We start from the raw sequence: 26,423 nt of genomic DNA, 5'->3' as shown, positions 1-26,423 counted from the left end.
ACTGGTAAGATTTAGGAAGTCACTTCCAAAATACGTGCCTAAGTCACGCGTTGCATTTCACCTACAAAATCCAGATCCAACTGACAGAAAATAAAGCCTTCTGTGTTTTAGCCTGGCAGTAGCTGATACAACAAAAACAAGGTAGATGGAAACATGATCAAATAAACAGAAGCTGCTTAGAGCAGTGAACGCAGACTGTGCCACGCTGCCAGCAGGCAGGACAAGAGGGAGGCTGTGAGCATTGAAACCCAGTTCTAATGGTTTGTTCAACATCACTTTTCCTATCTAACTCATCAGAGAATGAGCAGAAGGGACCCACGTTTATAAGACAAAAGGCAAATGAAACGTGGCATTTCAGAGCGCATTTCAAAATCCTGTGGGTTGAACACGAACTCAGCGGGCATCCCTCAGGTAGGAAGTCAGCTCTCTGCAGCCATAAAACTCTGCATGGGGTGCTTTGCTTCAGCAGGGAGTTGTGGTTTCCTGAGGAGTGCTGGTGTTGTGTCCCTGCTCAGCTCTGGACGAGTGGTGTTTCTCAGCCGCTGTTTCTCAGCCGCTGTTTTCATGGCCACACGGCTGGAAGCAGAGCAATGGTAAGCAATGGCAAGCTGTTCTACCAAAACAGCATCAGCACTCTGCAGCTCGCTCCTCACATTAGGCAGCCAGGAGACTAAATAATTAGTTCACTGCCAGCTTCTTCTAGCCCAGATTTTTAATCATCATTGAAAGCTTGAAGGAGTCTCTGAGTGCTTCTTTCCAGCAGCAGCTCCAGCCTGTGCCGTGTCTCCTGCCCACCTATGGGTTCGTCTCCCAGCTCTGATTTGGAACAAGTCTGTTCCTTGGCTTCCCCACCCCATTCCTCCTCCTCCACAAAGTGACACAGCTGACAGCCACTCCTCTCAATGCTGAAATGAGTTCCTGTGCCGAGAAGCAGAGCTTTGTAAAAGTAACACCAGAAAGTTTCTGTGTTTGTTAGCTGGTATAAAGTCATAGAATCAGAACCACGCCGGTTGGAGAAGCCCTCTCAGCTTCCCCAGCCCACCCCCTGATGCCCACCACCCACATCCCTCAGTGCCACATCCCCACGGCTCTGGAACACCCCCAGGGATGGTGCCCCCATCTCACTGCCCAGCGCCTCCTGTCAGCACTGGAGCCCCCAGCAGCCCCCCCTCCACCTCCATCAGCGCTGGCTTTCCCACCCCCTCCCCAGCAGCGGGGCACTGCAGTACTTCATGAGCCACTGAGATTGATTTGCACATTTCCTAGTGAGAGTTTCTCAGTGCTTTGCCAACGACAGCTCTTGCAGAAGCTCCTGATGGGTACTAATTAATTACAGCCTCGCACAGACAATTCCCTTTCTTTCTTGCTTTTTTTTAATGACGCCTGCCAAAACCAAGCAGGAGCGGGTCTGAGTGGGCCCAATGGTCCCCTCCAACCCAAAGCATTCTGTGGTTCTATGGGAGCAGGGCTGCAAAGTCAGGCATAGGGAACCGGGGCTCTGCAGCCACACAGCAGAGAGATCCCAGCACATCGGGCCCTATGATTGCACTGCAGATGGACAAAATTAACTCCTGTTGCCAGGAGAGCAACAGGATGGAGTAGAAACCTGCATTTTAATGAGGTCTTTTGCAACAGGGAATGCAGAAAGTGGAATATCCACAGCAGAAGCACACCATGGGCAAGAGCTGGGAGCACACGCTGTTCCATTCCACCTGCATCCCCATACCACGGTGCAGCACATCAGAGCTGCTCCATGTCCCCAGCCCTGGGCCCTGGCTCTCTTTTGCTCAGACGGAGCTCACAGCCATAAAGAAAAAGCTTTTCTAATCTGCAGGTGTGATTTGCTGCCGGGTGATGCTTTTAGCTGCCGGGTTGCTCTGGGGCAGGGTGTTTGTTCACTCTCTTCACCCTCATCCTGTACAGAGTTTCTGATGCTGCCACACAGGGCTCCTTCCTCTGTCCCAGACTGGGAGAGCAGAGGCTGCTGAGACGGAGCGGTGACTCAACGGCACACAACAAACTGCAGATGTTCTAAGTGGGAAACGCTGCTTCTCACATCAATCGCGCTAAATAAGGGCATTTAACTACAGCTGTAAATGGGAGGGCAACACGCTCCATTCATCTGCTGAGATCAATGAGCCACGCTCCTGAATGCTCTTAAACTAATTCTGGAGAGGTGGATGTTAGAGCTCAGCCTGTACTCCTGGGCCACCCCGGTGCTGCACAGAGGAGACAGGACCTTCCACCCTCCCCTGTGCCCATCCCAGCAAAGCCATCCCATCCCTGCAGCTCAGGAAAGCCCCCAGGCTCACCCCATGGACTGCTGCCTCACTTAGCACCGCTCCCGTCCTTGGTTACTGGATGGGCACTTGCTAACAGTGGTCAGCGATAAGATCAATGTAAATTTCTATTGCTCAAGAAAGAAGATCTCCAAACACAACCAGAAAACTTTGCAGGGCGTGGAGTTAAAGGGACTCAAAGCTCGTGATGAACCATGCCTTTATTACTGTGGTCTACAGAGAGCTGCACCGCACTGCTCACATCCCAGCTGCGAGCTCTGCAGCAGGCAGGGCGCTGTTCCTCCAGGTATGGGAGCACGGCTGCACTGCAGCAGCAACAAAACCCTATCTCAAGCAATGCCAGCGCCTTCCCAGCCCAGGTAGCTGCCTGCAAAGCTGCTCTGCAAGTGCAAACACGTTCCTGCTTTGCTCCCTTTTGCTCCACAGGATTTCCTATTACCAACACACGCTCACTCTGCTGCTATTTACTGTCACTGATGATTTTTGCCCTTTTGTTTTTCCTTGTCTACGTACGTTTCACATAAATGTAGCTTTGGGATGCACAACATTTTCATCTGTCATAGCTTTTCCAAACAGCTCTTTGAAGAAGTATGTATACAAAAATATTTACCAACTATGAAGTAGAAAAAACCTATTTGCCTTGCAAAACTGTGGCTTGGTTTAAATGCGTATCCCAGAAGGTCCCTCTGGGATGCAGGACCTGATCCTGCTCACAGCTGAGGCCCCTTGGCTGAGCTCAGCAGGGCGGCTGGACTCACCCTGACCCCTCACATCCACACACACACTGCAGGTATAGCACAGCATTCCTGGCCCAACTTCCTGCCCTTCGTGCTGCGAGTTCTTATGGAGGGGGTTTGGAGGAAATGTGAACTGTACCACAATACCACTCGTACCACAATCCTGTGTTCAACATCAGTAATGTGGTTCCTTCACTTCCAAGCAGGCCATTTTAGCCAGGTAACACCCCACAGTTATGGGCCCTCATGGACATTAATACTGCCCATAACCAGGCAGTAAGAGAGTCTGGCAGCAGCAGCAGCGTACCCAGGTGGGCTCAGCCTGCTGCATTCCCCCCCAAACCACCCCAGTGACTCTGGGGTCACCGTGTGTGGGTTTCTCTGCCACACAAACTCTGAGTATGCTCCATGTCAGCCTCCTCACTAACACTACAGTTGAGGTCTCTCTGTCTTGAGCTCCCCACACGACACCTGGAACAAGAGCAAACTCGCTCAAAGTCTGCCAACATGTCTAAAGAGATGCTTTACTCCACACGTGCTTGGGTCTGCGTGGCCAACACACAACCCTGGCATATTTTCTATATCAACTATAGAAAAGAAGGCCCCACATTTGAAAATGAGGCAAAAAGGGGAGTTTCTTCTTCCTACTAAAACTCTGTCACTCAAGCACAGGATCAGCTACCCAACCTTCCTAAAAGAAGATAGGAGAGAGAAAAGCAGGGCACGTACCTACGCTTAGAAAGCCATAAAGAGCACGAAATTAAGGAGTGAGGGCTTAACAGCTGTTCTCTGTGGTCTCTTGCACCTTGGCAGCAGTCATCTGAAACTGCGGCACGTATGGCACGATGGCTTTAATGCTGCTCTGGATAAATGCATTTAAATTAGGAGGCGTATCCTGAAGAAACCCCACACCTCTGAGCAGATCAGCTGTACGGAAATGGCACCTCAGTCTGGAGCTCTGTGTTAAAAAAATGCCATTTTCTCTTTTGCCCAACGATGTCATCCCCAGGTAACAGAGACCTCGCCCCGGACCTCCGGCTGTGAAAGCACCATCCTGCTCTGAAGGCTCTGAAAATCCCTCTGAAGAGATAAGGGAAAGGGTCCTGCAGGGTCGGCTGCCAGGCTGGTCAGGCAGCAGGAGGAACGCCTCGTTCCCCAGCTCCCAGGAGCTACCTGAGCAAGCAGCTGCAGCTGAGGAGCCTTCAGCTAGCAAACACCTACCAAAACTCCCAGGGTTCTTCCTCTGTTTGTACAGCCCAGCTGACCCGGAGTTACTGATAACAGCAGCATACTTAACGTTGGACTGACTCGTCTCTGCTGCGGTCGGGTCGCTGGGGGAGCACCCCGAGAAGCTGCGACCGCTGAAAGCGCTGCTGGGACGAGCGGAGTCGTGCTCAGAGCCTGCTGCTTTTGGGAACGTGGAATCCATCGCTGAGAAATCTCGTGTGTCTTCTTGTTTCAAAGCTTTAGCAACACTGATGTCTTCCAGCACTATTTCCGGTTCCAGAAGAAGAGGCTCAAATGACATTGCTTCAGGGTGCTTGACAAAAAGGTGCTCAAAAGTTTCAGGCTAGAAGAAAAGATACAGTTTAATGCTCAACTGCCATTTAACAGCTCTGTTTCAGCTACAGATTTCAAGAATCACAGACAAAATCCCCATAGCTTAATAAGAGCACATCACTGACAACCCCCTACAGCACATCTCCTCCTCCTTCATGTGCCTGGCTGGTGGGGAAGGCTGAGGGCAAAGCCAAAGCGTGGGATGCCAGGTGCTCAGAGCAGTAGCTGGGCAGCGGTCATTGAGGCTGAAACACAGCAGCAGAGGGGTCCTGTTCGCTTCAGGGTTAAGAAATGTGCCCAAGTGCTTTGTAAGACAAAGGCTGTGTGCCCTTAGGCTTTCTTGGCTTTTCACTTAGATTATTTAACCAGTCTGAGATCACAGACATGCCAAGTAAAACAACTCCTGCAGCCAGGGCTGGATCATTCAGCGTCAAGTTTGGGCTGTCTGTAGCGTTCTGAGAGCATTCCCAACCCAGTGCCTGCTGTATGTCTGAGCTGCTCACAGAGGAACGTTTATTTTGGAGGAAAGGACGCTTCCCTCCTACCCAATATACACACACATGAAACACACAACAGCCCAAACTGAACCAAACAGGAACTTCTAGCTACAGAGGAGAACTCACTTAAGAAGAAAATGTATTTCCTAAGGAAATCAAGACAAAACAAACAGATAAAAACAGACCTTGTGTGTATTAACAAACCATATTTTATAGCAGGAAAGCTGCCAGCACAACTAGGAACGTGTCAAAACACTCAGAGCGCTCGGCAATGATAGACCAGAGCGCAGCAACTCGCATGGCTGGGGCTGCTGCCCCCCCATGGCACAGCCTGCCCACACCGCTGCCTCCTGCTACACCTGAGCACACACTTCACAGACTGAGCAAATAACAAGATTTTCCCCTGATTCTGACACACGTGTAGGCTCAACTCTTGCAAGCCTTTACATTTGCCTACTTGAAACTGTGACTTTAAGCTCTTGCTGTGATAAGCAATGCAATTCTGATAAAACAGTGCTCTGTGAATGCGGCTCAGGAGCACCAAATAGCAGTGTCCCGTGATGAATATCCAAAGCAATGATCTGATGTTGACTGCAGGACTGAACACTGGTATGTGCCGAGACACAACAGGAGTTCTACATCAAATGCCTTCAGAAAGACACCAGGACTTTCCAGCGGTGGCAGATGGGCTGTTTATGTAGTCAGTGGTTACTGCAGCTAAGCAGAACACCATCCTGCACTGTACACTGCTTTCTTTAGTGGAAATTGCATGCACACATCCAGGTGCAGAATTAGGCCCTGACCACACTGCTGCAAAGAATGTCTCAGCCTCAGATATCACAAAATGAGCAGGAGGTGATCCTGCTCATCCAAGGACTGGCCCTTAACCCTATGCAGTACTTTGCAGTCAGACTAATACAGAGCACGAAGGAGGCGTGCTTTCTGCTGCAGAACGAGCTGTCCAAAATCATGTCAAGCGTAAGCTTCTTTCATACTTGCATGCATCATTTCTTTCCCATTAATTATGGAGCAAGGGATATGAATATGCAACAGTATCCACAGGAATGACTTCACCCTCCTAGTTAAAACATCACCAGCTTCAGTGTGCTCATTTCAGCTCCACCAGTCAGTAAGGAGAATCATTTCCAGTGTGCCAAATCCGACATCCATCTGGATCGCCACAAGCTCCTCTTGTTATAAATGCAAAGATGAAACAGACAGAACACAGGTGTGCTGCTGCAACTGAACCTCCTGGCACTTTGCTCTTGTTTTCTCACAGAGCCCACCCCTTCCCAGGATGCAGCCATGGAGGCAGACATGTCAGACTGCTCTGGGACCTACCAACCTGGGCAAGGAAAACATACTGAGCCCTGCAGAGCAAGGCAGAGGCACAGGGACTGCTGCCACAAGGCTGGACAACACCTTCTGCATCTTCCCCCACAGAATGAACTCCTACAGCTTCATTTAACATTCAAACATATGGTGTGGTGCATCAGAGAAGTATTTTAGCACATTAAAAGGCTACAAAAATAATGTTAAAATTAAGATGCAGTGCTAAATGCATGTTACAGTAGGCAGAAACTGCTCTAACATCTCCCAAACCAGAGCGTGCTTGGGGATTTCTGCTTGCTTGTTTCTAACGTTAGAGATGATTCAGACATCTGCACTGAAACAGCTGCTTGTTTGAACGCTAACGAATAAAGAAGCCATATAAACAGCATATCAGAACCTGCAGGGAAAAAGCATCAAGCAGGTGACAACCAAGACACAACATGCATATAGTATCTGCATTCTCTGAGTTGCTGCTGCACCAGGGGCACATAAAGACTTCAGAAGATCTTAACAGGAGAGCCGCGTACAAGTGACACGCCACGTTCTGGTCTGTAACATGGCACCTACTCCTAATTGTTGCAAGAGTATTTTAGATTTTTGACAGAGCTACTTCTACGGTTCATTATAATAAAGCAAGTGAGCATCATAAGGTGTCTGGGTTTCCAGTCTTCTGAATATAAATAGAGAAGCCTTCTAACCCTAGGAAGCCAGGAGATGGCCCAAAGGTTCAAGCAGACAGTGACCGTGATTAGGCTTGAAAGACTGTCCATTCTCCCTTGAAACGAAATGAGAAAGGAAACCTCCCCTGGGAATGCAACTAAAATAACCCAGAAGAAATTGTCTGCCATTGGGTGCTCTTTTAACAGGCCTGATTTAGATCACTGTCTCAGTGACTACACATTGTCAGCTCCCAGGACTGTGAGAAGCTCCATTTCCTGGTGCAAATGGGCTGTGTCCACATAAAGGCTCTCACTGGTCACAGCTCATTGCACCACAGCTCTTGATTCACATGGTAAATGGAGAGGCAGTTTACTCCAGCAAAACATGGACAAACTCCAGCCACTGCTACAAGCACTGCACTCATCGCTACAGAGCATTACACCAATGGGACACATTTGGATTCTACAACTGGCGTGGTGCATTCAAGAGATGCTGGTCTCTGCTCCTGGCACATTTCAGGGTGCTGGCTCTCCACAGCTGAAAGAACTGCTGTATTGCCACCTTCAGAGGCTCCAGGTGCCAGGTTCAGTAATTCAGGTGGGCTCCAGACTAACCAACACGCTGAGCTCAGCACTGAGCAGACAGCTCCTGAGCACAGCGTGGGGCAGAGCAGCACCAGGGAAACACACACCTGCTGAAAATCAACTCCTTGTGCCCACGAGCAATTCTTGGGGTTCGGAACATCTTCCCAGAGCAGTTTCTTCATTCTGAAAGATGAGGTAAATTCTGGAGTTAGTTCTGCATTCATAAATGCTGTGTCGCTGTTACCTTTGCTACGTCAGAAAAGGAATATGTGGCATTTTATTTATCCAGGACACCGTGACCATGGAACAGTCATTTGGGATCCTCTAGGAGGTCAAAATTGAATAGCTAAAGTAAGAAGTGACACAGCAGCTGGCAGTGTTGTGAATTCTGAAATGCACAGGCAGCCTTTGCTGAGCGGGACCCCAACCCACCCTCCACAAAACTCAGATGGACTTCTTTTGGAACTGGCTCTCCCTTCAGACCTTGGTTTGTAAGAAGAATTCAATCTGCAGCACAGAGTGCGTTACAAATTCAAAGCACCCGGCAGCCATCAGCTTGTCCACAAAGCACTGCAGAAGCAAGCAGCGTGGGATACAGGCCGACGTGCTATTTCCCACTGAGAAAGAACACCAGCTCTGGTCAGACGTTATCTGACGAGGTAACAAGGTATTCAGATCCTTGGTGCAGCATTTCAGAGCCCACTGCCTTACATACGTCTCTAAGATTAAAATGGTGAGAACAATCCCAGCTGTCGTCAGGAGGACACTGCCCACCGCATCGCCTTCCAAAGGCTGCATGGGATTTGGTGAGGACAAATTTACCTTCGGTGCAAAACCAGCAGTGCCCCAAGCAACAGCGCGGAGGCTGAAAGAACTACTGGCAGAACCATATAGAGGGTAGGACTGGTCTGACTGGCATACCCATCTGGAAGTAAAAAGCAAAGCAAAAAGAAGTAACACTGCAGCGAAATAATTTGTCTGTGAACAAACAGTTTACAAAAGACAAATAATGACAACTCCCATAAACAGCAGAAGCAACAGCCTAAGCAAAAGAAATTTGGTAACAGCTTTATCACACATTAACCAGCATTTACCTTGGGAACAAACAGACAAACAGAAGGAATTACTCTCAATACTGAGGTGCCTCCTCCATCTTGGTGGAAGGCCCTCACTATTGGCAATGAGAGCAGATAGATAAGAGAGCAGTCCCCAAGTGGGAAATGAAGAACTGAGGATCTCAGCTACCCAGTTAGGTGTATGGAAATTCAGCTGCCTCGCTCAATTCACTCTACAAAGAGTTTCCACATTAAAGGAACTGAAATCCAAAGCACTGTTTTTAGATGTATTAAAGTCGCTTCATTTTTCTTCTGATCAGGCACAGACTTTCACTTTTTACCAACAAGCTCCAACTTTGTGAACCACGCAGAAGAAGGATGCTGCCTTCACCTTTGGTGAACTGCTCCGTGGCTCTGGATTTGCCAACTCCTGCAGCAAACACGGGGTACAGGCTGAACCGGTACTTCTCAATCAGAATGAAGTGATCTGAAGGGAAGAAACCAGCCTTGTGAATGCAAGCTGTTACCCTGCTATGAAACAAGGCCTGCAGAGAGGTCACACATCAGAGCCAGCCCGCAGGCAGGGAAGAGGAAAACTACCTTTTATAGGCACGCACTTTAATATCAAAAGACTAAAACTATTAATACTTACTGCATGATCCAGCAAATTGTTTTCTATGGAATTAACACCTTTATGCAACTACTGTAAACATTTCTAAGATTAAAGCAAATAACTCAGATGGAATTAATTAACGCACTGACTAAGGTAACTAGCTGGTATGGTCAGTATGCCTGAGCTAATTTCATTGTATTGCCAAAAACTGAACACACATCTCAGCCTCATCCTGCATCAATTTTGGTTAAGAAAGCAACTGTATTGCTCCTTACCATAACATCAGAAATGGGGAGATGGGAAGAGAGGAATCTGAGAGCTCGGGGATGCTGCATTTTTCTATTCCGTTGCAATTAACATAATGTGTCATGTTTTCAAGTGCACACTCACCATAAATATAGTATTTACTAATATTTGGAGGAACTCGCACCCATTTCATCTCCTCTTCCTTGTTAAGGTTTCTCCACTCAACAATAAAAGACGTTATCACATGTATTTGAGGCGAAAGTGTCCAAGTCAGGATCACACACGTGCTGTTCACTGGGTAAGCAATGAGAGACTGCACAGCATTCACTGCCAAAGCAAGGACAGAAGAGCTGTGAGAGACAAGGGCTCCAACAGAGGTGAGAGCTGGCTCAGCAGGAGCTGCATAGCTGCACACAAATGACCACTACAGTTTAAGAGCTTCATCTTAGTGTTATCATTATACGGTACAGCTTGATCCGTGGTTCACATAAGCAAATGTATTCCTCAGAGCCAGTGAAGCTTGGTCCATACCAACTAGTCCTGAGCACTAAACAGACCGAGCTTCTCACCAGACAAACGCCTGTGTTGTCATGTGTACCACCTTAATATCGCTCCTTCACTAAGAAATAATCAACAAATGGACTTCAGCTATGAAAACGTACACTGAGAGTCTGCAAGCTAAATCCTATCTAATCCCCCTAAATAACACAGCCAGACCATAATCCAGGCACACAAACACTTCCCACTTCATCTGCTACCAACTATGGGTCTCCACCCTTACGTACAGTAACAGAAAGAACCTGACCCATAAAAACGCTTCTAAAATGGCATTACTGTGGAAAAGTTCCATGAATAAACTGCAGAAATGCTTCCCACAAACACAGAATCATAGGAACGTTACACAGTATAAGATTTAAAATTCCAATAGGCTTCATTTTATTGATGAAGCACAGCGTGGCAGCTCAGGAAAAAGGGCTGCACCTCTTTCCAGCCGGGGAAAGGAGACCACATTTCGTTCTGGAAACAATAAAATGTTCCCCTGCAAGAATGCAGGGCGTTCCCAAGACAAAGCAGATGAGAGAGCAGTTCCACAGTATGCTACCATTTTTACTTGCTTAATTACTTTGTGTTCTGTTACTGGACAGGAGACATCCCAGGTACGATTTCCACGTGCTTTTTTTTTCCTAATAAAGGGAATTTCATTACAAAGAAAGCTTTGCCTAAAAGCATCACAAGGATTCCGAACATATTTCACATCTCAGAACAGTAACTACCTCATGTTCGTACCTGTGCTCACTTGCCGTGATAAAGTCAGATTAAAATTAACTGAAGAAGCTCCAATTGAGTTCACAGCTAAAATTGTAATGGTGTGCGTGTGTTCCGTCCATGGAAATGAGCAGGTGGTGCCTCTGTCGACATATTCTGACCACGAGGTGTTTTCTGACGTCTGGTGCTTTACGACGTAGCGGCTCACACTGCACAACGCGTGATTCTTCATCAGCGGCTGTGGCAAACATTGACATTAATCAACAGCCCAGACTTTGGTTTCAAAAGAAAACATTTGGGCAGAAGTGTCAGCATCCCAGTTGGAAGAAAACGTGACCCAAGAAAGATATTCTGTATGCTGCTTCCTTAAGCAAAGACACCAAAGTCCACCCACAGACCTGACTTCCTCTCTGCCCCATCCCTGCAGGCATTCAAGGCCAGGCTGGATGTGGCTCTGGGCAGCCTGCTCTGCTAGTTGGCAACCCTGCACACAGCAGGAGGTTGGAACTGGATGATCTTTGTGGTCCTTTTCAGCTCAGGCCATTCTGTGGTTCTATGATGTGGCACTGATAATCCTACTTGCTATCACTCCAGTGAAAGGGGGCACAAGGAAGCACAAAATTTCAGACTCCTACAAAAATTCGTTGCTTTATGTTGGCATTTTTCAGGATTTAAAAAAACACAACAAAATAAAACCTGGGACAGATGATCATTTTCACACTTAACGTCACTGCAAGGAGCGGCCAGTCCCTGCTGTTCTCTTTTCCTCTATCCTGCTTTAACCTTTGAAGGTAGCCTTGCCAAGTCCATGCAGTTGCAGCAGTGTTTGCACAGGCAGCTGTCTAGGAGTCAGTGGCACATTCTGCTCTCAGATCTCTGTTAGCAGAACTTGGCAGCTAAAAACTGCATCTCTCATTCCCTTACAGTCTTTGATTCCATCTTACCTTTTCTCCCCCCCCAAGTATTAGAACAAATTGCATGTTAAATCTGTTTCAAGCTATTTAACACAATTAACACTGAAGGTGACACAAACATACAACACAGCACTGCCTGCACGGGGAAGCACCACAGTCCTCGCTGTGTAATTCTGGCAGTGCTGTCGGATCAGATCTCTCTCACAGTGCAGGACCGAAATGTTACCATCCTCACCTTCCACAGGAGCGTAACGTTCCTCTGCCCTGTTGCTGGATCTTCAGTAATAGTCCTCCAGAACTCGGGGCCATGTAAGGGAGCTGCAGCATTACAGTTTTGAAAGAACAGAGTCACATCTCAGCCTGAAAGCGGACAAACCACCAGAGCACAACCTGAAGGTACACCTACCTTGGATATCTTTGACAGCTGCATGGGCTGATCTGCTCCAGTTGCTCCAGTAGCCTAAACCATCCAGGGCTCTGCAGCGGATCTGAACAATATATTCAACACAAAGTTGCACTTCTATCACAGCCGATCTTGTTGGTACGCTTACAACTTCATACAGCTGTAAGAGAAGTCAAAATACTGAGGGTGAGAACAGAGGGTTGTTTCAGCACCTGTGACAATCAAAACTCCTGAAAATAAATCCAACAGGAGAGAGAGGCCTACTCAGTAACATTCCCTTGCCAGATAACGCAAATACTCAGAGCTCTGATTCACTGCATACAACAACTCCATCAATACCTGCTAGCTGACAGGCTACATGACAGCACTGCAACAATTCATGCTTCGCTCTGGATTGAAGAAGACAGTACCTCCCATGTGAGTTCCTCCCTGTTCACTGCATACCGGATCTGAAACTTAAGGTCATCATTTGTAAACACGGGGTTTGACCAGCTCACGTTCAGCAGCCCATCATTTCTGGTGATCTCTGCTTTAACGTTGGAGGGAGGAAGTGGCTTCACTAGAAAATGAGAATGGGAGAAAAAGAGAATGTAACATCACCGCTGCTATTTGTCATTAGTTCAGCTCCTCACTGCACGCCTCCCTCTGTCCCAAGGGCAGCAGGTAATGCAGCAGCCTCTGCTGCTCCAAGTGAAGCTGGACTAGAACACCAACAGCAGCATTTATCCCACTGTGTCAGAAAGCCCCAGTCAGTTAATAAAGTAAAGTTAGAATAGATTTGTTCTGACCAGTGGGAAGGTGAGAGAAAAAACAACAAAGAAATGACAAAGACCTGAAGAAAGCTTTAAATTCTGGGTGAGGTTGGAACAAACAGGTTTTGTTTTGCTCACTTTAATTAAAAGCTGAAATGCAAGGCACAGTTTGGTTTATTTTGTGTTCTTTACATGCATGTACCTCTCCACTCCCATAAAGTACATACTTTACTCTGCTTTATTTCATGTAGCACTTTGTGGCCTATCAGAAGTACAGAAGGAACCAGCTCTTGCAAACACTGAATCTGGGAGGAAAACTGATACTTGCTCTCTGTAGAAGGATGTAGAAAAATGTTTTGCAGAAGTCACACAAAGCCAAAGCTGCAATGTGTTCCTTCTGCATCTGTTCTCATTTGTGTCCAAAGCAATACAGAGTCCAATGAACGCTCTGAGTCATGGACCCAATGACAAGACTTGCTTTGCACATTTTGCAGTGTTTGAAAACACTGAAGCACTGTTTCTGCCTCCATCTTTTACACAAATTTCAGTGCTTTATGTGTCACAAAACAAACTTTGCAAAAGCATGAAAGTACATAAACAGCTCCTATGGAACAAGAGCTCCACAGGAGTGTGCTATCACGTTACACAGCATCAAAGCATAACCTCCAGAGAGCCACAGGATGGCTGAGGCTGGGGCTACCTCTGGGTCCATCCAACCCATGCCATTCCCCAGCAGGGCCCCCAGAGCTGTGCCTAGCCACAGCCACAGCCATGGAGATCCCCAAGGAGTCCTCCCCATTCTCTGGTCCCAGCACTCCAGCACTGCCCAGTACACAGTGCTGCCTGGTGGGCAGAGGGAGCTCCTGGGCTCGTCTGTGCCCGGCACCTCTGGGTCTGCACCGGCATCAATGCCTGAAGCCTGGCTCCATTCTGCCTGCACGTCCCTCCCGGTTATTATGGACGTGGCACCTCTCAAAGCCTCCCCTTCTCTGGGCTGAGCAGCCCCAGCCCTCTCAGCCCCTCCTCAGAGACGAGACCAGAAACAAGTAGCTAATCAAGAACCTTAAAAATCAGACTGCCTTTTACCAAACTACTTCTTTTTCTTCTTCTGGATGTCTTTGCAAAACACTCAAAGGGATAAACATACAAAACTAAGCGTGACATTTATAGGTACTTGCTACAGTCACGGTCTACTCCTCTGCCAAACAAAATCTATGGAAATAACATTTAATCCAATGTTTTTTTAGAAGACAACACTCAAGTTCTTACGTGTTTATGTTCTTTCCACAATGTAATCCATTTAAAATGCTTCACCTACACCATATAAGGCCTGAAATCCAAGGTCACAAGTGAAGAAAGACGTGCAGAAATCTAGACTTACCCACATCTGCTGGAACAACACAGGTCGGTGGGGATTCAAGTGTTCCCAGTGAGTGCTTAAACTCGATCCACATGGTGTATCCAGATAAAAGAAAAACAGGCTGAAATGTGCACTCGTAAGAATGATTCCTCTGGGAATGGCATTCTTTCACCTCTGATTCTGGAGGAGTACTTGGAAAGTTAGAACAATAAATTTTGCTCCTTAAAAGAGGAGAAACATTCAGTTAATGCACTGCAACAATAAGCTGCTCGTGGTATCAGTCATATAGGAGGTAGTTAAAATGAATGTTATCACTGGAAATGGGTGATTTTTTTTAATGATTATTTGGACAGGCCTTGAACTTAACTCTGCACTGAATGCAGAATTCACACAGCAGTGCTGCTCCTTAAAGCTTTGCCTCTTAGCCTGCAGGAAAAGTAGGACATGGAAAGCTCATCCCAGCACAAAATCTTTTGATAACAGAAAAACAGCAGGAAGAAAGAGGTACAAAAGGAGCAGGCATCTCCAAACACTAATAAATCAAGTTACTTTAGAGGTATTTAGAGGCAAGGCAGCCAGGAATATGACTTGCCAAGCCATGTCCAGAGCACAGGAGCCCAACCAGATATGCACAGTGAAGTCTCCAGGAGACTGAAATTCCACACGAGTATTAATTCTGGAGGGTGCTATCAAAATCCCACAGGCAGTCAGTATCACAGCTGGCAACAGAAGAGAGGAGACCTCTGGACAAAACAGCAGTAATGTCTTATGGGAGGTGGGAAAGACAGGCTCCAAATTCCTCCTAAGCTTCTGCACAGCTCAGACTTGCAGTAAGAGTGGCCAGATAGGGTATTCATTATTCGGCTGCACCACAAAAGTTAGCCTTAGCTGAATCCTTCCTCTTCCTGTCAAGACAGCTAATACTGATTAACAGCTGTCTGCCGCTCAGAAGGTTTAGCTTAGTGTCCTGTTTTTCCAGCATGATCAGTTCTGTGCTGTTACAGTTGGCAGCACTGACTGTAGAGGAAGACGTAATAAGGAGCCAATGAAAACAAAACACCAACGTGCAAAGCTATCACAGCACATCACTGTGCTGCATGGGATTTCGTCTCCCAGATGGAGTCATATCAATATGAAGAATAGCTGTGTGCTCATGGAGAACCTCCCATCCATTCCCCGTGGCACTTCTTCCTTAAGTTCTTGCTCTCACAGTCTGTAGTATTACCAGAGCAAGGACGCACATCCACACACACACAACTCCATTAAGAAGGCATGAAACAAAACCCCAGCCCAAGAATACCAAAAGAAATACCACATTAAACACTAGCACTCAGCAAGCATTTCAGTTGTAGCACTGTGCAGTGCTCTATGAAGCAGAACACTGAAAGTACAGATTATTATGTAGCATTAGAAAAAAACAGCTAAACCTGAACAGTGAAAAAGTGGGAATAAAACCACGGCATGAGCAGCACTGTGTTTAGTTCAGGCTCCCTGCCCAGCGTAACACTAATGACATTCATACTCCTGAAGACAGTCAAAACAAAAGCTACCTCAGATGTCATTCAGTCACCAGCCCTGAAATCTCCACGTGAAATCTCAAGCATCCCAGCTATTGCTTTAGTCCACAAGAGCCTGAGAAATACTCGTCTTGGTACAACAGTAGTGCACAAATTGAATCCTCCTCCACTAGGAAGGACAGTTCAGCTTTCCAAAGGATTAGGCTTTTGTTTCTGTAAAACCTTTACGCATCTATTCCTGCTGAACAGTGCAATGAAAGGATTGCTCCAGCCACCAACGTTACCTCCATAAAGCAACAGCTCCTTTCTGAACCAAGAATCTTATGAGCAAGATTTAATTTTTTTGTCCTTGTGTATTTACATACTGTCTGTATGTAGAGAGAAAGACTCCAGTCTGCTGAGGCTCCTGCCCAGCTGAGACCCCAAGGTCTCTTTCCAAGGACAGAGGTTTTAGATCCAATCTGGGCTCCTGCTCCAGCACTCTGTCAATGAGTGGTTTTGTTGGGTGGGTTGTTCATGGTTTTTTTTGGCTACTTCTTTTTTTGCTTCTTTACCGTCTGTAGAAATAGGCAACTAGAGGATTCTACATATCTGATAGAAGCAAATGTGTCCACATTAAGAGCCAGGTGAACTTGCATTCACTCATACAATGCAAGCAGAAAGGAAGACTGACTTGAGAAAAACCCAAAAGCTGGGTTCGGTACTTAGTTCAGTTAGATGTAGGTCAGTGTCACAACTGAGTCAATAAAGATCTGTGTTCTGAACTGTATTTATAGAACTGGCTGCAGAACTGCACCTACAAGACTCACAAATGCTGAAGAGGAGGTCAATGAAAAATAGAATCCACATCACTTACTCAGATACCCACAGCCCTCATTTGCACGTACGTTTGATACCTCTGGAGTTCCAACTGAGAGAAGTCTGGCTTACAGAAAGTGAGCACGTTTTGCATGTACACATTTTACCACCTATTCCTGGTTCTTTGCTGTAATAGTATTTTCTGAGTAACGCTTCCCAAACAAGACGTGAATTAAAAGCTATACACACCTGTGGTATCTTAACTGCAAGGAACTCCCCAAGAGCAATGCGTTTGGGTTTGCAGACCATCTGCAAGTCATTTTAGTTAAGTACCCATCAGTTTCACATTTGATATTGATATTCACATCTAATTAAAAACACATTAAAGGTTATTAATAAGATATAATTGTTTACACAAAAAACATGCATTACAAGTTGTAATTATTTGATAAAAGCCAAGTGGGGTTTAAGAAGCTGGACCTTACTATTAAAATGCACCAAAACCGTAATTTAAAATCATCTGGACTCTTACCTACTACATATAATTCAGCGTATCTATGATGACATTCCCTATTTTGATGGCAACAGTACAACGCGTTATAGAAGAAACTTCCTCTAGGTTTTGTTGCTTTCAAGTTGAAAAGAGTAACTTTGCTTACGCGATCGTTCACAAGCGTATATTGACTTTCTGGGATTTCTTCTGCTAAATTCAGCCACCAAGCAATCTTCTTGGACGCTACACTCTTGGTTTTGTTTTTATAGATGCAATGAAATGAAACATTAGACCCAACACTGGTCAGCACCTTGGTAGGGAAGTACAGCACTTCAGCTACGAGAAAAGAAAGAAATCCACCAAGATCAGAATCAGAACAACAGCAGAAGCCACAGATCAACAGAAAATTACTATCACCCAGTTGTATCTCTGCATCATCTGCTTCTCCCATGTTTGTTATTATGAATCGCTAGAGGGCAGAGGAGCAGGAACAGATCCTTGACTGTTTCCTTCCAAAACTCATGTTTACAAGTTCTAATAAAAATAACCTTTACTGTCCCTAGGCAAATAGTAATGAACTGACAGAAAACACAGGGGCAGTGCAATGAAAACAACACACAGCAGCTTAAGTGAAAGACTCAGCTTCTCCTGGGTCTGAAAGCAATAGGGCCAGACAAGGCAGTGTCATGGAGATCACTGTGCAGCCTCCACGCATTTATCATTTAATGCTAATCTTCTATAAAGGAAAGAGCACAACCTCAGGTAAAGCTATGGGCAGGAGACGCAGAAGGTTAAGGAGCTTGCAGGGGAATTCTTAGTCCAACTCCCGCACACAGTGTGCTGCACCTCCCTGGATAATGTTCTCACACACACCGATTCCACAAAACAAAACTTGGAAAACTGACCGTATCCCAGCAGTCTACTTACTGCCCCAGCATGTGACCTACCTCCCACATTCAGATTATACAGCGTGCTCCACTCACTCCAGAACCCGGGACCATAATGATTCTTGCACCGCACTTGAGCAAAGGAGGAAGAATCCAGCAGCGTATTGTCTACGTCTAATGAGGTATTTAAAGCAACTTGAGCCACCTGTTGGATTATCAGAATCTATTATTATTGAACAACGATTCAGGGAAAAGAAAGGAAGAGGGGCTGACTCACCTGCCAGCCATTTTGATCTGAACTTCCAGAGATGTTCACTTCATACCGGAGCTGGTACGGCATCGGTGCAGGCTCAGACCAGCAGATCTTCACTTGACCTCTCTCTGTCATTTCCAGATGCACATTCAAAGGGGGTTCAGGCTTTACTGCGGACAAATCAATGGATGAGTTTACACTGCCTGTGACCGCTGGCTGTAATGACTTCTATTGATCTGGAAATTTCTTTCACACTTTAAGTTCAGTTTTCAACAGTTGCTCTACAGACAGCAAATGAGAGAGCAACGTTGTGTAATGCTACTGTGAAAGTTCACCCTGGCACTGCTACACAGTTAGCTACCAAGATATGCTGTCTGACCTAATGTTTGCCCTAAGATTACAAGTACTTCTTGCCTTGGCAGCATTAAGAACAGCCTTTTTTTCCTGCTTAGTGAGCAAGACAGCATCAGGAAGTCCCTTCCTGTTCTGTGCCCTCCTTCTCATCCAAAGACATCCTGCTGCCACTTACATCCCCGCTTACAAAGGCTTACATAACACTTACCTATGTCTATGGGCTTGACTGCCATCAAGGGTGACCAAAGAGGTGTTGCACCAGTCACAGTCTGCAGCCACATGATGTAAGTGTGGTTGAGGCTTGGGGAAGGCACATGGCACTCACATTTGTCACACTCACTGCAGTTACACTGAGCAGCCAGGGCAGCCCCCTTCAGAGAGCTGGTAGATGTATCTCCCAGTGACAGCTCTGACCTAGAAGGTAAAACAAACAAAAACCAAAGTATTCTTCTTTACACTGTACTTCAATAGAGAGGTGTTTGTCCTCTGGGTAAGGTTTATTCGCAAAAACAAACAAGATACCACCTGTAATGAAAAAAAATGCCTAAAAGTTCCTAACTGTCACTAATCATTTTTACTTTGCTGCTTCTCCCTTTCTAAATGGTTTCCAAGCAAAAGTGAATTAGATGATTGCACAAAAAGTATTACTAAGGTTTGATTCCGAAGCAAATGTGCTACAGTCGTGATAAGACCCATAGTTCAGCCAGACTGGTTTCAGGCCCCTGATGGCAGCCATTACCAGATACCTCCTGGGCTCACAAATGCAGCTCCCCCACAGCAGACTGCAGCCTTCTGCCACCCCTACTGGGATTTCATCCTAATTCCTCTATGAGGGGCACTGAAATCAGATCCACACAAATTTGGCGTAGCTTCTACTACCATTAAACATTGGAAGTAATATCTTAGTCAAAAACTCACTTTTCAGTGGGAAAACAAGCTTTGTAATAGCAATCATATATGATTTGCAAATGTGATCTGTCTGTAAATGGTTTGAATGCTTAAAACTCTACAGAGTTGAATCAAATTATTCTCAATTTATAAAATAAATACTGCACAAGTGGGCATAAGGCTGATTCCACCCAAAGAACATCCACTGATTGAAAACAAAGGGTCAAACATACAAGAACTGATTCTTCTAGTTTCAAGAAAGGCCCAACAGCACAGCAGGACAAGTGTGCTGAGGCATGGCAGAAGTCAGGTACCCACTATGGCACTGCTTTCAGTATTTCTACACACTGTGTTTGTGCAAGTTCTATCTTTATAAGGACTGATGGAGCAAGGCTACCTGGTTAGGGATTTTCAATAAGCATGTCTCAATGCACGTGATACACAGCAGTTCTGGGTCAATACTCAGTTGAACAAGCTGCCCTTTATCACTGCAGAGAGATGGCTGACTGGTTCACGTGAGGCTAAGTCCCTAACAGAACGTCAGTGTTCTCCAGCTCAGTGTATATAACTGATGCACTCAACTAAGACACCAAAGTTGAGGTAAACTGTGTAATTTATCCTTAAGAACACAGCAGTCTAAGCCCAGAACTAAAGAAGTGCCCTTTGGGCACTGCAAATAGGTCAGGAATACGAGCATATCCTATAAATCACCATCTAGTGAAAGGGCAAATTGTATCAGTACTCAGAACTCACCCACGAGCATTCATCCGTGCCACTGCAAAAGGATCCCTAAGGCTCAGTGATTTCAGTTAATGTAATCAACCTTCAGGTCTTATAGCATTCCTAGAATACACACAACTATCACTCACTTTTGGTAGAAAATTAACCTAATTTGTCCCATTAAGTTCCAGAATAATCCTTCTCCTCCCAAAGACATGCTGCTGGGAAAGGTACCCTCATCACAGCATTGCTTGGGGCAGAAAAACACATCTTCCACTCCAAGTAACTTGATACTGTTATGAGGAAATAAACCGTGGATGTGCAAAGTCAAAAGGGTATATCCTTAATGCCAAAAAACTTTAAACTGCTGCGGAACAAAACTTCATCTTACAGATTCCTCCAGGTCATTATTTTCACACATCGCTTGTCTTACACCTGAGAATTCTGGCCTGAGCTCCCAGCTCCCAGACAGTAACACAAGCCAGGAATGCATATTTTTAAAGCTAGGGATGTTTTCAAGGTATTTTGGCTCATGTGAATAAAATGCTGAGGTATCAGCAAGTCAACAGGGGAAACTGTCACCTCAGTAAAATCTGAATTGCCCTGCTAGCTGCTCCCCAAAGCAAGGGGACCCTCAAAGATAAATATTCCCACGAAATCTGGGAAGTGTGACAAGGCCTCCAGTGTCAGGGACCACAGCGCACCTTGCCTCTGCAGCACTAAGTAACCAAGCCAGGATTACTGGGTAAGACTTTTCTGCAGCTGAGACTGAATGGAACATAGGCACAGTGAGATGTGAGATGTGCTTCTGCAAAAACACATGTAATGCTACGCTGAAAATCACAGTCATGAGGAACACTGGAAATCTGTGGGTTCCCACTCTAAGAATGATTTCAGTTTTAAAGTATTATGTCCCTGTACAACTATATTTGCTACCAGCGCATTCGCTACAGATAAAATTTATGGCAAGCGATGCCAGCCATCTAGTTCTGTATTTTAAATAGAAGTTGTTACCTGTAAATTTAGCATGGTCAACTATTTATGGAGCATGTTTCCTCAAGAAATTCAGTCTGTATGTTACATCATTCCTTCCAATCCATCAGTAATACAAGAGGAACAGTGAAACCAGAATCAAATAGACCCACCTACAATAAAATCAGACATGCTACGCCACCCCGGAGTCAGGATAATTACCATCACAGAGTATTTATGACAGTGACAACTACACAGATGGATGCCTCCCAGCAGCACCAATGTGATTAGAGCAACACTTAACACAATGCTAAACAACAAGTCACTTAATTACTCTGCGAGAACATTATGGTCAAAAGCATAAACAGGTAGAACCAGGCTGCAGCTTCTGAATTTACCAAGTGCAAAAGCAAAGATATTTCAGCAATCCAACAATGATCTCATTTAAGCATTTTGAGAAACCTGGAAATAACAGAGCAGAGAGACACCCCATGCTAATTGTTTTTCATTCAAAGATAGAACCGTGAGCTTTTCTCTGTATAGTCTTAGATTACTTTAAGGTAAGATAAGGTACATAAAATCTCACCTGCCTGTGAAGCTGGTGCCACTGCTGTGCTACAAGCTTGAGAGACCAATGCTGATGTTTTAGAAAATGCTTTCACATTTGTAATGCTAACAGTGAGAAATCTGAGTCTGTACTTACACAGCATATAAAAGATGAACCCTCGTATCAAGTCTCATGTGAAACTTCAGGAGCTGCAGGTTACAAACTAAGAGATCCAGCTTGCCTTCAACCCAACATTCAATGTTCCAATTTGAATCTAAATAAAAGAAATGGATTAAACATTTCTGAACTACTAAAAACAATGTGTTTTTTAAAGGAACTCACTACACCCTTGACAGAGAAACCTACCTCTTTCCTGAGATGCAGAGATGTTTATTTCTGAAGGAATAAGCATCCTTGCTTGCATGTTTGCTCTGTACAAAGAACAGTCGGTGCTGTTATTGCTCCAATGGCAACACAGAAAACTTTCCTCATCCATTGGCAAGTAAGGGTTGGTTTCAGCAGCTCCATACTCTCTCCTTAAACCAGACCAGCTCGGTACAACTCCAGCAGCAGAAAGACTCCAAGATGTCTCATTCAGCAGCAGGCATGGTAATGTAAAGCTCCTGGGATGAATCTCATGGACCATACAATGGGCAGCTACTGTGTGAAGAAAGCCTACACAAAGAAAGAGAAAGATGTTGGCAACACAAATTTCATGTCATTACACTAAGAAAAGGGAGTAAATGACATCATACAGAAATGTTCTTATTAAAATATATCTACATAAAATCATTTCCAGGGGCTTATCTCCTCTGAGTTGGAGACAGAAGTATTACAAACATCACCTCTGAACAGGTGCAAAGCTGACAAATGTCAGCTTTTCTGTGTCTCTACAAACAAATCTTTGTTTCCTCAGCCTCTTGAAATAGGTCAAGAACAAGGCTGTAGTGGAAGCATCGCTTTAAGGTGAACCACCTTGTATTCAAAACATGCTGAATCCGATTCTAAGTTCACACACTATACAGACAAGTGCTGGGACAATTGCAATCCAGCTCCTAATAACACGGCTCCAGCACTGGAGAAAGAATAATCCCACTGTAAATATAACGTAGTCACATCACAACCGTTCAGTTCCAAAGAACAGTGTTACCAGAATACAGGACTGGATGCAACTGAGCAGCACCCACGTGTTGTCTGGGAAATTAGATGTGGGCAAAAATGGATCTTTCCATCAGACTTGGGTTCTCCGAAATGAGAGCATTCTGGCCACAGCTGCAGCTCTTGTTGGTAAGCTGTAGCTTGAATGACACTAACAGCGACTTTGAGAATGATGAATGTCTCACTTTTGGAAGTAACTTACTGTAAAGCACTGAATGAATTGCTTGGATTAAAGCTCTGGTTGCAGAAAGACGTGTGGATGATTTGCGCACATTTCTGCTTTTAGCTTTTTGCTCGGCAAGGCATAAATATTTTAAACCACTCATTAGGCAGAAATTAATTCATGCTCTATGCCTGCAACATCTAAACTAAGAAAAACAGAAGTTCTCTGTCTAATAGCGTATAGTTAAATAATGTAAAAATCTAAAATGAAAGCTTTCTAAGAGTAGATGCAACATCAGACGCAGACATCCTGTTTCTGTGCGGTGTGCTGCAGTGTTTCATTTGCTCTTTGCATGGGTTTTGCAACCAGACTCCTGGAGGGCTCTGCTCATCTCTCCTCCCTCCTTTAACAGGGTTTGTGCCTCCATAAATACCAGCCTCATTAGGCTCCTGGCTCCACGTGGAGGATCCAGTTGACCACACAGATTATTAGTCCATAATACAAGATTAACATGAACAAATAAGTGACACGACTGCTTAGAAATCAGGGCAGTTAACTAACATGCTACCCCAAGTCACAGAGTCAGGAGAGGGACTGGGAGAGACTCCTGCCAAGTGACTTTCTTTTTCTAAAAGCAGGCTCTCCCCTCTCAGAGCACACCAGTGTCACAGGATTAAGTACATCCCGTACAGTCCAAACGTATGCAGGTACTATTTCTACAGGTGTATTAAAAACAAAACAAACATCTATAATGAATTACAGTACATAACAGTCAGCGTAGGACTATGAGAGCTATAGCTCTTAACCTCCTGTTAATAAAACACAGCATGCATTCAAAATGCTTTCCTGCTACAGGTACACCCAGTTCTCCACAACACAGATGAACAGAAGGCCATCACATGCAGTTTACCTCTCAGGGAGTGCCTGGGTTAAGAGGGCTATAAGGATGCCAACCATGGCTATTGTTTCATTTGGAATCAGAGATGGCCAGTCAATAGAGACACCAATGAGCCACCCTTAGATGCCGCCAGTTAGTGACAAACAGCTCCGAAACCTCCCTGAGGCATCCAGGTTTTCTAATTAAAAAGGTACACATCTTCAGATTACATAAGGGAGTTAAAAGAAGAATTAGCCAACAAGACGATATTTAATACTGACTGAATAAAAGTATGGATATTGCCTGAGGAGCTCCTCACTTTTCATGAAGATAAGAAGGATTTTGAAACTAACATCACTGGATTGCAGCATCTGCTTTCTCCATAAGCATCAGCATCAAAATTCTTTAAATGGCTCTTCTTTCAGTTTAAAATTTATGAGCAGAAAAGGCACGTACCAAGACACCAGCTGTCCCTGAACAGCACACACTGCTACCGGTACGGACATTTCCCAAGTAGAAAAACAGCTTGTTATACTCACCAACATTTACAGTGAATGGAGCAACTTTAACAACGTGGAGCTCATGAAAGCCAGATCGCCAGTCACATAGAAAAGCACAGCTCAAACTCAAAGTGATCCTTGGCTACGCTGAGCTAAACAAGCTTTGCAGTTCGGATGGAACTTGGATCTTCCTTTCTGCATTTGCACTTGCTAAGGTAACAGAACAAACTGCCCTTTTGCCAGGTTCAATGAGGCATTTACCTGAGTGCATTCTGACCCACCAGATTCACTGATTGATGTTTTCTGATCTTACCAATCAACTGCACTGTTTCTAGGGATAAGACACAAAGGCACGACCCCAGGAGTGCCAACACTTCAATCCTGCACAACAATAAACCAGGGCCTCTACACGTGCTAGTTACATACTGTGATACTAATGCAGCACCATGACTCGAAACAGCTCCATAAAACAAAAGCAGAGAGAACCCTTCATTCTAAATGATTGTCAGCACTTACTTTTCACACTGTTGGCAGTAACTTACCCAATAGCACAGACATGCTCAGAATGATTTGAAGATACATCTTGTTTTGAAGAGCTGGTCTGAAAATAACAAAGAAAATAAACTGAGAATTATCATTAGGGTTTCATTACAGCAAACTTCATTTACTTGACTATTGGTGTATTTATAGCAGAAAGCAACAACAAAATCAGAACACCATTTGAGAATAAGACTCATTAACATTGCTTAGTATATCAGATAACCACCAGTGCAGCTCCTGTTCCATCATTAAAACTTGGTAGTACTTTACTCCTCCAGGCTGGCTACTGCTCACCTACCGAGTTTGAAAGCATGAAAGACACCACTGTGAATCTAAGCCCTTGGAAACTCAACTGCAGCCAGAGCCAAGCCATTTCCGACCAGCTCCGTGTTGCTCTGTGAGATGAAGCCACCCATCCACCTTTCTGCCCGTTCAATCACGTTACCATCAGACACATTTTCTGCTACATTTTAAATTCAACCCTGCCATAGCTACCACAGACTGAAAAGAAAACAGATATCCAAAACAACACACACCTCAGAGAAGGTGCACTAAAGATCACAGCATCGCTACCTCCTATGCCACATGAACACCCAGATAAAGCAATCACAAAAGTTCCGCTATCAGCACTAATCTAACCATAATGTTTGGGCCAGAAGACAAAAATGTAGCTCGGATCAGCTCGAGACACTTTTTCTGCTTCTATTGCATTGATCAAAGTTGGTGACACAAACATGTTCTGAAACTCTGAGTTTCAACAGTATTCACAAAGAAAAAGCAGTGCTGAGTGGGATCAACAAGCAAGGTGAGCCACATCTATCAGGCTGAGCTCCTCTTCTGGTCACAGCTGAGCATTCCTCCTGGATGCTGTACAAAAGGGCTGAGTAAAAGGAGCTGCCTATGGATTATTCCCAGGACAAGGTGAACATCCCACTGGGTGAAGTACTGACCACTAATTCTAGGGAGAATACTGACTTTGCCATAAATCCTGTCTGCAATGTAGGAAAGAATACAAGTTTCACAAGAAGAGTTACAGGCAACTGGGGGTTCTAAAAAGAGGCATTATGAAAACTAGCCTCTCTCTCCTGAAAAGGCAACATCATTTACTGCTGCCCGAGAGGCTGCACAGCACAGCGGCACAGCAGCACGGCAACCACCTCCAGCACAGCCTGCCGACACACCGGCACCTGCTCAGGAAACACACCGGAGTTCGCCCTTTCCCTCTGGAGCTGCTCCCCTTTTCAGCTTCTTGTCCTGGCAGCTTCCACTTCTGTATTTCTCCCTTCTAAACTAAACGTACACACGCAAAGAAGGACTGCAGCATCAGGTGGGTCTGAACATCGGCCCGCAGCGAGCGGCAGCGAGAAGAGAGCGGCGCTCAGCGCCAACGGGCAGCGCATCCCGGACACGGTGCACGCCGGTTTTCACCACCGCGACTAAAAGCTGCAAGACTAAAGCGCTGAACGGCAGCAAATCG

At 45.3% G+C, this 26,423-nt stretch overlaps 1 protein-coding gene across 1 annotated transcript; it reads right to left on the bottom strand.

Moving 5' to 3' along the window:
- Positions 1-3,411: 3,411 nt before the first annotated feature.
- Positions 3,412-24,988, bottom strand: LEPR (leptin receptor). Its single transcript, XM_072342556.1, has 18 exons — positions 24,949-24,988; positions 22,075-22,383; positions 21,865-21,982; positions 18,790-18,995; positions 18,252-18,397; positions 18,035-18,179; positions 17,127-17,423; positions 16,844-16,961; positions 14,301-14,500; positions 12,578-12,726; positions 12,171-12,327; positions 12,000-12,082; positions 10,872-11,088; positions 9,729-9,911; positions 9,117-9,212; positions 8,493-8,601; positions 7,778-7,853; positions 3,412-4,607 (listed from the first exon to the last, which is right to left on the bottom strand). Exons 1-18 carry the CDS (start codon positions 24,986-24,988, stop codon positions 3,813-3,815), a joined length of 3,444 nt encoding a protein of 1,147 aa, XP_072198657.1. The 3' UTR covers positions 3,412-3,812.
- Positions 24,989-26,423: the final 1,435 nt, after the last annotated feature.

This window comes from Excalfactoria chinensis, chromosome 8, assembly GCF_039878825.1.
Source record: "Excalfactoria chinensis isolate bCotChi1 chromosome 8, bCotChi1.hap2, whole genome shotgun sequence".
NCBI lineage: Eukaryota > Metazoa > Chordata > Aves > Galliformes > Phasianidae > Excalfactoria > Excalfactoria chinensis.
The sequence above is the reverse complement of the archived record's forward strand: the minus strand, read 5'-3'. Positions and strand labels throughout refer to the sequence as shown.